This window comes from Coffea arabica, chromosome 6e, assembly GCF_036785885.1.
Source record: "Coffea arabica cultivar ET-39 chromosome 6e, Coffea Arabica ET-39 HiFi, whole genome shotgun sequence".
In the NCBI taxonomy this organism is placed as follows: domain Eukaryota; kingdom Viridiplantae; phylum Streptophyta; class Magnoliopsida; order Gentianales; family Rubiaceae; genus Coffea; species Coffea arabica.
In genome coordinates this window covers 13,527,668-13,539,327 of record NC_092321.1, presented here as the reverse complement: position 1 = coordinate 13,539,327, position 11,660 = coordinate 13,527,668, and the positions used below count along the sequence as shown (strand labels likewise).

Genomic DNA, 11,660 nt, shown 5'->3' with positions numbered 1-11,660 from the left:
AGGTTCTACATCTGATATCAAAGCTCCTTGATTCTTTCTCGCTATAGTCTTTATCTAAATCATCAGCATCCTCTTCAGAGCCGAAGATTTTGAGTCAAGAGCATCAAGATCCTCAGTCAAAGGCCCGTTCCCTTGTCTTGAGCTCCAATCCCTGAAGGTTCACTCTTAATAGTCATCCTTTCACTTGTTTTATTTCCATCACTTCTACCCCTTTTTTCTCTATGTAGAAACTGCTTCCTATATTTTACATAATTGCATCTCAAATTTGGAGGAACATCTTCTTCATTTACAAACATAACATCACATCCACTTCCCCTACCACCATCATCACAGCCATTCTTGCCCTCATTTTATCTGCTATCACTTCTTCACCCTTTTCCTGTTCTTGCTAAATCTTAACACTACTTCCAGTTTCCTATCATCATTCTTACCCTTATAAATAGTTTCTCTCCTCCTCCTCCTCCCCCTGTTAAATTTCTTCAATTTCACTTCTTCTACCACTTCCTCTTTACCCAAAATCCTGACATTATTTTCACTACTCACATCATTAAAAATCTTTTTAGCAGTTCCCTTTCTCTTTCTATTGAAGATTTTTCGATTAGCATTTTCCCCTTCTTGCTCTTCATCACTGCTACTGCTGCTAATTCTAACCATTTCTTCGACATTTCTTGTGACTTTACTCGACTCCAATTTTTCCCTCTTTTTCCCCTCAATAGTGTTCATTTCATGAGTCATGGGCTCTCTTTCCTCTGTCTTCTTCTTTTGCTTCTTCTCATAGTATTCATCAATCATTTCCTTCAATTGACACTTTATTTGAGCCCTTGTTCTCTTAGCCACAATACTTCTCTTTTCTTCCACATTACCTTATTTCTAATGAGACGTGAAAGAAGCCTGAACACAAGCTTTCCAAGCACTAGAAAATTAAGCACTGTCCTTATTTGTTATGAGGCAAAAAAGAAGCACATTTTGAGAACTGCCAACACAAATTTTCTTTGCACAGGAAAATTTTTTGTTTTCCTTTCCTTTTGTCTTTTCCTTTCCAAATCTCTTTTCCAACCTTGTTGCATGTTGACTATTTTGATTCAAATTGATTGAAAGTTAATGTATGTTTTCAATTCAATTCAAATCCTTTTAATTGTATATTATCTAGAATTGTTATATTATCTGCCCTATCTTCAGTTTTGTTAATTTAGCAACAAAAGAGGTTCAAATCTCACACATATTATTAAAAAGCCTTAGCCTTTTTGAATCCTGTTCAAGTTTGAGGTCGAAATAATGTGTTCCATGAAATAGGCAGTCTTGCTTTGTCGGATTCCACTTCTGCTCTTGAAGCCATGAGCTGTTCCCTCTCTTCTCATTAGGCCAGTGGCCATTAGTTTTTCTTTTTCTTGCAGAAGAAAAAATCCTCTCTAAAGATGATTTAAAGTTCACGAATGTGAAACTACAAGTTATTATATATAGGCTAAAAAACATATTTTCCTAAATGATTGACACGCATCGCGCACGCCCATGCAGGAAAAATGTAGTTTTTTGTCTACAAGTCAGAGCTGAAGTTTTTCTGGTTGGGAACCGAATAGAATGAACGAAAGCTTTTTCTGCCTGTAGCTGGTTTGGGTTTTTTTTTTAATATATGAAAGGAGATCTTACGAAGGTCCAGAGAACCAACAAATACAGCAAAAGCTTTGGAAAAAAGGTAAAAACTCTAACAAACTAAACTATCAAACTACTCTAGAATTTTGACAAAAAAAAAAAAAAAAAAACTACTCTAGAAGAAAAATATAACAAATTAATTAGTTTTAAGAAATTCAATTGAAGGCGGAATTTTATTAGACCCAACTAGTGAGTTCACCGTTTACTTGTGGCAAAGCTGCATGCTGCTTTACTTCACTTATCAAGTATTTTTTAATATATTCATACTTTTGGTAACTGTACTTCAACTTACAGATAGGACAATGGTCTTTAACATCTCCTATATTTGCAATAGCTGTTAGGTTTGACCCCAGAAAATTGACGATGAGATTTTTGGCAACTCCAAAAGACAAATAACAAATAAATATAAATAAAATAGAAACACAGAAATTTACGTGATTCGATCAAATTTACCTACATCTATAAATGGAGGAGGAGCAATATTTTACTATGAAAAAAAGAGTACAAAAATGACTTAGAAAAGTATTTTTAGACCCAAAACACTTAATACTTAAAATGCAAGAGAGTCCAAAATATTTTATTAAACAAAAAGTTTAATGACCCAAAAGCCCAAATAACCCATTAAAACTCTCTTGGTTTGGTGCACTTAACCCATCACAGACTCACTATATTTATAGGCAATTAAGAAAAAGACTGCCTTATACAAAAGGCGATATATGACAAAGCCATTTTAACAAATATCCACCTTGGCGTGTCCCCAACATCGACAATAGTAAATTTGCTCCACATTCTCCACATAAGCTCCAATGGACTTAAATTACCAACAACGAACACCAACCAAATCTAAGCATTGTTTGAACTTGTAAACTGGAAGAGAGGTTTCATGAACATGTCAGTAGGATTTTCCTTGGTAGTAATTTTCTAAACAAGGATTTTTCCCTCAATAATAGTATCTCGAATGAAATGAAATTTCACATCAATGTGTTTCATCCTCTCATGATACATATGATTTTTAGTCAAATGAATGGCACTTTTACTATCACAATAAATAGTAGTAACACCTTGATACAGACTGAATTCGTCAAACAAACCTTTCAACCACAAGACTTTTTTGATTGCCTAGATTATGGTCATATATTCCGCCTTAGTAATAGATAAAGTTACAACAGATTGTAAAGTAGATTTCCAACTAACTGCATAACCACCAATGCAGAATACAGAATCTAAAAGTGATCTTTTTCTGTCAAGATCTTCAGTATAGTCAGAGTCTACAAAACCAACTAAAGTGTCATTATTTCTCCCAAACTCCAAACAACAATTTAAAATCCCTCACAAGTATCTGAAAACCAACTTCACAACCTGCCAATGTGTTTTCCACAACAAGACATATATCTGCTAACCATACTGACTGCTTGTGCAATATTTAGACGAGTACAAATCATTATATACATAATACTGCCGACTGCACTAGAATAAGGAACCCGTGCTATATAATTTTCCTCTTCAACTGACTGTGGTGACTGAACAGCAGATAGTTGAAATAACTAGTAAGAGGAGTAATCACAGGTTTAGCATCTTTCATGTCAAAACTTCTTCAAGACTTTCTCAAGGTAATTTTCTTGGCTCAAGAATAACTTTTCAACTCCTCAATCTCTCTTGATTTCCATGCCAATAATTTTTTTAGTTGTTTCCAAATGTTTCATTTCAAATTCATTACGTAATTGCAATTTTAAAGTGTGAAGTTCTAACAAATTCTTAACAGCAATGAGCATGTCATCAATATAAAACAGCAAATAAATGAAACAATCATCATCTAACTTTCGAAAGTAAACACAACTATCATACATGCTCCAACATAAAAGTATCAAATTTCTTGTACCACTGTCTTGGAAACGGTTTCAATCCATATAAGGATCTCTTTATCAAATAAACATGATTTTCCTTTCCTTCAACTTCAAATCCCTGAGGTTGTTTCATATAAAATTTCTCTTCAAATTCACCATGTAAGAAAGCTGTTTTAACATCAAACTGCTCCAACTCCAAATCATACATTGCAACTAAAGCAAGCAAAATACGAATAGAGTTATGCTTAACAACAGGTGAAAATATTTCATTAAAATCAACACCTTGTATCTGACTATAGCCCTTTACAACCAATCGTAAAAAAACGGGGAACAAAAGAGGTTCAAATCTCACACATATTATTAAAAAGCCTTAGCCTTTGTGAATCCTGTTCAAGTTTGAGGTCGAAATAATGTGTTCCATGAAATAGGCAGTCTTGCTTTGTCGGATTCCACTTCTGCTCTTGAAGCCATGAGCTGTTCCCTTTCTTCTCATTAGGCCAGTGGCCATTAGTTTTTCTCTTTCTTGCAGAAGAAAAAATCCTCTCTAAAGATGATTTAAAGTTCACGAATGTGAAACTACAAGTTATTATATATAGGCTAAAAAACATATTTTCCTAAATGATTGACACGCATCGCGCACGCCCATGCAGGAAAAATGTAGTTTTTTGTCTACAAGTCAGAGCTGAAGTTTTTCTTGTTGGGAACCGAATAGAATGAATGAAAGCTATTTCTACCTGTAGCTGGTTTGGGTTTTTTTTTAATATATGAAAGGAGATCTTACGAAGGTCCAGAGAACCAACAAATACAGCAAAAGCTTTGGAAAAAAGGTAAAAACTCTAACAAACTAAACTATCAAACTAGTCTAGAAGAAAAATTTTTAAGAAATTCAATTGAAGGCGGAATTTTATTAGACCCAACTAGTGAGTTCACCGTTTACTTGTGGCAAAGCTGCATGCTGCTTTACTTCACTTATCAAGTATTTTTTAATATATTCATACTTTTGGTAAGTCAATTGTGCTTCATCTTACAAATAGGACAATGGTCTTTAACGCCTCCTGCATTTGCAATCGCCACCGGTCGAATCAATTGCAAGGGCCAATTCTTCTTCTTCTTTTTTTTCTTTTTTCTTTTTTCTTTGCATTCATTCTTTCTTTTAGCAACTTGGATTGCAAAATTCAGTATGCGTGTGTGTCCGACTATATATATCGTGCATGCTAAGAAATTATCGTTTCGATTGAGGGATTTGATGAATGATTTGAAATTCTCTCAAATTCCTCTAATCGTTCAGATTATTTAGGAGGTATTTGAATATATAAATTATAAATTATTATAATATTTAAAATGTATTTTGATAATTGATGGATTATAAATTCAAAGGCTCTTAAATAATTCAAACAATTAGAGTGATTTGAGTGAATTTCAAATTATTCATTAAATCCCTCAAGCCAAATGAAGACCTGCGTCGGAGTAAATTTTTTAATTTTTTTTAACTTCCCATGAGGTGGTATATGATCTTGAATTGTGATTAGATTCACATTTAAAAATTACTTTCTTTGAAAAGATTAATTTTGCTCAGAAAATATTAGCAGCAGAATCTGTTTAAATAAAGACAAGACAAAAAAAAAAAAAAAAATTGGCAGCAGATTCAGTTTGAAGAAAGAGAGGACCAAATGAAAACGAAGAGTTTTTCTTTCTCTGTGAGTGCCTGCAGAATCCACACAACAAAACCCCCATCCCTCTGTTTATTCTCTCTTTCTTTCTCGCAGCTCACTTCTTTCCAAGGTACTCTTTCCAGCCAAACCAAAATCTTCAGTAATAAACTTTTCCTATATCCTACAAAGCCTTTCAGTTTGTGTGCTTTTCACATGATTTACTTGCTATAGAAGAAATCTGCATGATTTGGTTCTTTTTGTTTCTTTGGACAGCATTTTAATAGTTCGTAGCTGAGCAAAATAGCTTGATAAAGTATACTTTCTTTTTCAATTCCTGCAATTAAAGAAAATACCATGTCTATGGTTCTGCTTCAAAAGTTGATCGATTTCCCATCATCCAGTGAGCTGCATGGTCAATAGCATAAATTAAAGGGTAGCAATTTCCAATTGAAATTTAAAGTCATGATTAATATCTTCGGGCTTGATTGACGTTTTGGTAAAATACACATCACATTCCTGTACTTAGATTGTTCCCTTGAAATGTAGGACCATCGAAGTGACTAATGACGACATTTGAGTATTGCAAAATCTCATGATCCATATATCATCTATTCATCTACTGAAACAATAAAAGAACAGAAAATATATGTGCTCTCCAAAATTGATACACGAATATGGCACGGACTTATAGATACATATGGAAAAAGTCAAATGCAGAATTTTTTTTCTATGTCCCCTAAATAATTGTAAATATTTTATATATATCTTTGTAGAAATTAAGTTTTCTCCCTTCAAGATTTTAAAATTTTCTTATATCCCTTTCAATATCAAAACGCATGTATGTTTTGCATGGAAATTTGCCCATCTTCCGTGCATTTCACGTGCTTAAGGAACATTATCTTGGGTTTAAGGAAGCTGAGATCGCATTCTGCAATATTAATACACTTTTGACAATGTGTTCGTACTTTATTCAATTTTTAACTTGAGAAAATGATATCGTTGGAGTTAACTTGAGAAATTTGAAGAAGTAAATATTTTTCGGTTCGACCGATGAAGTTGACTGTAATCTTTGAACCCCTCGGATGCACAAAAGAAAAGAGTCTTTAAGGAATGTACAAATTAATGATGTTACGCCATCAAACGACATAGATAGTTTAGCGAAAATAGGGCAAATTACATTTTACCCCCCTATGATTTAGTATTTTTGTACATAATTCCCCTATGGTTTCAAAAGTTATACATAATCTTCTCATGGTTTGAATTAAAGTGTCAAAATGACGAAAATGATTATTCGTAACGAAACCTTTACAAATATCGAAATTACCTTTGTTTAAAAATTAAAATGGTTGAAATGACCAAAATATATAAACATAATATACATGACGCATTAACCCTGTATGGTTTTATATTTTATCATATAACCCTCTTATGGTTTAATGCTTTATCATATAACCCCTTTATAGTTTTCAAAATATACACATAACCCCTCCTGTGGTTAGTAAATAATTTTCAAATCTATATAGGGGTATTTTTTATATTTTAGGTGATTCAGTTATGGATTGCAAATTCCGTTATTTTGACACTTTAATCCAAATTATGAGGGGGTTATGTATAGTTTTTGAAACCACAGGAGAGTTATGTACAAAAACACTAAACTACAAGGGGGTAAAGTGTAATTTGCCCGTGAAAATATAATGTCATGTAACTTAAAAAATCATTGGAATTGCCTCACCTCAATTTGCGTAACAGCATTTGTTTTAAATATTTGGAATATTAACGTTAATATAATACCAATATGAAAGTAGTTATTATTATTATTACTTTTGTTCACAGAGATGGCATACCCACAACGGATCTTCTGTCCCACACCCTGTGCCACTCTCTGTTCTACTTTTTATTATATTTTTATTTCTCCTTCATAAACATCATGTTTTAATTCTTTTTTGTTTCCTTAAGATCCAATAACTATTAATTGAGTAATACACAAAATTTAACAAACTCAAAAAATCAAAATGCATAAAAAAATGAGATTTTTTATGAATTTTCTACTGTATTTTAAATTTTCTATTATATATTAATTTTTTGAAACTGTTGTATTTATTTTTTACTCAATTAATAGTTATTGAATCTTCAGGAAACAAAAAAAAATTAAAACATGATATTTATGAAAGAGAAATAGTAATATAATAAAAAGTGGGACAGAGAGTGTCACAGGGTGTGGGACAGAAGATTCGTTGCGTGGCATACCAGTAAAAATTTTATTTAAAAAAATAAGAAATAACAAAAGGGAATATAAATCTTACCTCCAAATTACAAACTGACAATTTGAAAAAGACCACCGTTTGGATTGCATTTTCCGTCATTTTTCATGGAAAAATTACTGTAGCGATTGGATGTATGTGAGGAAAAAATGTAATAGGGAAATGTGATCACGGAAAACGACGTAATTTTTCGGCAAAAAACAGCAATCCAAACAAGGCCGCTTAGCACTGGAACGTATCTAAATGACTTGATTATGGTCTTGATTGGAAAACAAGGCCTTGATTAATTTATGGTCTTCATTATAGCATTGGAACGTGTATCTAAATGACTTGGCTTGTAAAATATGTTAATTGTTAGACACGATTGTGCTTGCTTTCACATTGTTTTATCTGACTAAATAGCACTTCAATCAAAAAGCAAAGATGTGATCACAATCTGGTCGGCAGCGTAGCACAGCCAAGCCAACTTTGGCTATTGCTGTACTGAAATAATTTAGGCCCGACAGTGGTCAATTATGCCAATTATATTATCTTATAAAGATGCCATATGCTGTCCACTGTATGTATTCTTTATGAGGAATCAAGTATTTAAAGCTATGACGAGACGATTCCCTAAAGAAGAAGACTTAATCTACTGGTTAAGATGACATTTATGATGCATTTCCTGCTCTACTTGCCTCTGGTTCTCTCAAACTTGTACATCATCTTTGATGTTAAGTTGGCATCAGCCCATTGCCTGAGTGAACAGAAAGGTTTGTTGCTTCAGTTGAGGTGCAATCTCACATATGACTCTTCGCTTTCTACCAAGCTGGGGAGCTGGGAAGAACACACTGATTGCTGCAGTTGGAGAGGTGTGCATTGTGATGATGCTGGTCATGTTATTGACCTCGACCTTAGCAGCGATTCAATCACTGGCAATCTTGACGATTCAAGCTCCCTTTTCAGCCTCCAATTTCTCCAAAGATTGAGCTTAGCCGGAAACTCTTTTGACTCTACGGATTTGCCAAAGGGGTTTGGCTTGCTAAACCAATTGGTTTATCTGAACTTGTCAGAAACAGGCTTTGCCGGGCAAATCCCCAGTAATTTTTCACGAATGTCCAGGTTGGTAACACTAGACCTCTCTACTTTTTCCCCCAGCTATGTGCTCTCACTGAAACTTGAGAACCCAAATTTGAACATGTTGGTTCAGAACCTCACGAGGCTTATAGAACTTCGCCTAGATGGTGTTGATATTGCCGCAGCAGGGGTTGATTGGTGCAATGCTGTGTCATCTGCACTGCCTGATTTACAAGTCTTGAGCTTGTCCAACTGCAATATTTCAGGCCCATTCGACTCCTCTTTGGCAAAACTTCAGTCTCTTTTTGTTGTCAAACTTGATGGCAATAAATTTTCAGCTTCACTTCCAGGATTCTTCGCAAAATTTGCCAATCTAACCACCTTGAGTGCTAGTTCGTGTGACTTGCTAGGAGAAGCTCCGCAACAGATATTCCAATTACCAACTCTGCGGACCATTGACTTATCAAATAATAGGGAACTTGGTGGCTGTTTACCGGAATTCCCTGAAAACGGATTCTTGGAGAGTTTAGATCTTAGCTACACTTCCTTTTCAGGAAATTTACCAGACTCTGTTGGTAATCTTAAAAAATTATCCAGCTTGAAACTCTTTGGTTGCAATTTTTCAGGACCAATTCCCAGTTCAATATCTAACCTTTCCCAGCTTGTCTCAGTCGACCTGGCAGTGAATCATTTTACGGGTTCACTTCCATCCTTTACCCTGTCCAGGAACCTTAGCTCTGTAAGCCTTCGTGACAATAAATTGATGGGCAAAATTCCATTAGAGTGGGAAGGCCTCAAGCATCTCACCATTCTTGACCTGAGCAACAATTCACTTAGTGGAGAACTTCCTGCGCTCTTGTTTTCTCTACCATCACTGGAGAGCTTGAAACTTCCGAACAACCAGTTTTCTGGTCAGATCAATGAACTAGAAGGCATGTATCCATCTCCGCTAGGAGAACTTGACTTGAGTAGCAACAATCTTGAAGGGCCTATACCCCAGTTTGTATTTAAAATCACTAGTCTCTCAAGTCTCTCTCTTGCTTTCAATAAATTTACAAGCACCGTAGAGTTGGTTGGATTTATCGAGCTGAAGAGTCTTGCTGATCTTGATCTTTCCTACAATAACCTGTCAGTCGGCACAAGAGGAAGTGACTCTGCCTTTTCTTTGCTCCCTCAGTTTAATTCTTTGATGTTGGCCTCTTGCAACTGCAAGCTGCAAAAGTTTCCTTTTTTGAAGAACCAATCAAGATTGAATATGCTAGATCTTTCAAATAACCAAATAACTGGTGACATTCCAAACTGGATATGGGAAATTCATGATGGCTATCTCCCATATTTGAATCTTTCTCATAACCATTTCACGGGTCTTCAAGAGCCTTACCATTTTCAAACTCATTTCTATCTGGACATCCACTCCAATCTGCTTACTGGAGCTATGCCTTTACCACCACCATCAGCTGTCTATGTGGACTTCTCAAGCAATAAATTTACCTCTTCGCTCGCAGCTGATATTGGTAATCTTCTCTCGTCTGCCATTTATTTCAACATTGCAAACAACAGCATTGTTGATGACATTCCTCTATCACTATGTAATGCAACTCTTCTAGAAGTACTTGACCTGTCAGATAATAGTTTGAGTGGCTCAATGCCTTCATGTCTCATGGAACTGTCCAGATCCCTCGTGGTACTGAATTTGCATGGAAACAAACTCAGTGGAAACATACCCAATACATTGCCCAGGGACTGCAAATTAGAGACGTTGGACCTGAGTTTTAATCAATTAGAAGGTGAAATTCCACAATCTTTGGTCAACTGCAGAAAGCTAAAGGTATTAAACCTCGGCCACAATAGGATTGGCAGCACTTTTCCTTGCAGGTTGGACAAATTGACCAATATGCGTGTCCTTGTTTTGCACTCAAACAGATTCAGTGGAAAAATTAGTTGCCCCAACTCCAACTACAGCTGGGCTCATCTTCAAATTATTGACCTGTCGTCCAACAATTTCAATGGTGTATTGCCACCAAAGTTTTTCTCAAGCTTAGGTGCAATGATGGTGGACGGTGATAAATCAAATTTGCACCTTGACCTTCTGCGTTACCAAGGACGAGATTTCAAAACATACTATCAGGATACAGTAACAATGGCTTTTAAAGGAACGCCAACAACGCTGACAAAAGTTCTTACCACCCTGACTTCCATTGATCTTTCAAGCAATAATTTCCAAGGGTCAATATCAGAAAAAGTTGGAGATCTCATATCACTGCTTCTTCTCAATCTATCAAACAATGCCCTCACGGGCCAAATCCCATCATCAGTTGGGAATTTGAAGAATCTTGAATCATTGGACCTCTCCTCCAATCAACTGACTGGGGAAATACCAGAGAATATTTCAAGCCTCAGCTTCCTGTCGGTCTTAAATTTGTCACATAATCAACTAGTTGGAAGGATTCCAGGAGGAAGACAAATGCAAACATTCCTAGAAAGTTCTTTTGAAGGAAACAGTGGTTTGTGTGGATTCCAGTTGAACCGAACTTGCAACGGTGACAGAGATCCTGCACTTCCAGAGTCTCAATTGGAGGAGAAGCAGTTATATTCCAAGACAGAAATCTACATTAGTGTGGCAGTTGGATCTTTGGTAGGTCTAGCTTTCTTCGTCGGGCCACTTTGGCTATCCAAGAGGTGGAGAATCTGCTACAATAAAAATGTTGATCAACTTATCTTAAGGATCTTCAATAAGAAAGGAAAACAAATGCGGAAGAATTTGAAGGAAGATTGGTGAGAAATCTTTGAAGTTGATATATGCATCAAGGTAATTTGTAATCAATATAGGATGGACCGTTGGTTTTTTTTTTTCGATTATATCATGGCCTAAAGGACTGGAATTTAATCCTCTCTCACTAATTACCTTTTCAATTCATGGAAACTGAAAATTGGAATGGTCATGGTCAGAGTACATTATTCAGAGTCAATATTAGAGGTACAACTTCCGTATATTGCAATATCACATTGTTGGTTTTTGAAGCATAAACAAAGATAACAAGACTATATTGAGGGCTGAAAAGGAGCTTAATTTCTTCATTCATCAACACCCTATTTATAGTGTTTACAAAGAAACAAACTAAAATAATTTTAGCTAACAATTCTCTAGAAAATCTCAACAAAAACTACTTGATAACATGATCTTCTACCTAGCAAAT

The 11,660-nt window shown here is 35.2% G+C and overlaps 1 protein-coding gene across 1 annotated transcript; it reads left to right on the top strand.

Moving 5' to 3' along the window:
• The first annotated feature begins 8,049 nt into the window (after positions 1-8,049).
• LOC113696406 (receptor-like protein 7) lies at positions 8,050-11,360 on the top strand. The gene has a single exon (XM_027215825.2). It carries the CDS (start codon positions 8,051-8,053, stop codon positions 11,240-11,242), a length of 3,192 nt encoding a protein of 1,063 aa, XP_027071626.1. The 5' UTR covers position 8,050; the 3' UTR covers positions 11,243-11,360.
• Positions 11,361-11,660: the final 300 nt, after the last annotated feature.

What these genes read in the sequence shown, in the direction of transcription:
- LOC113696406 (XM_027215825.2), top strand. Translation starts at nt 8,051, where the DNA reads ATGACATTTATGATGCATTTCCTGCTCTACTTGCCTCTGGTTCTCTCA.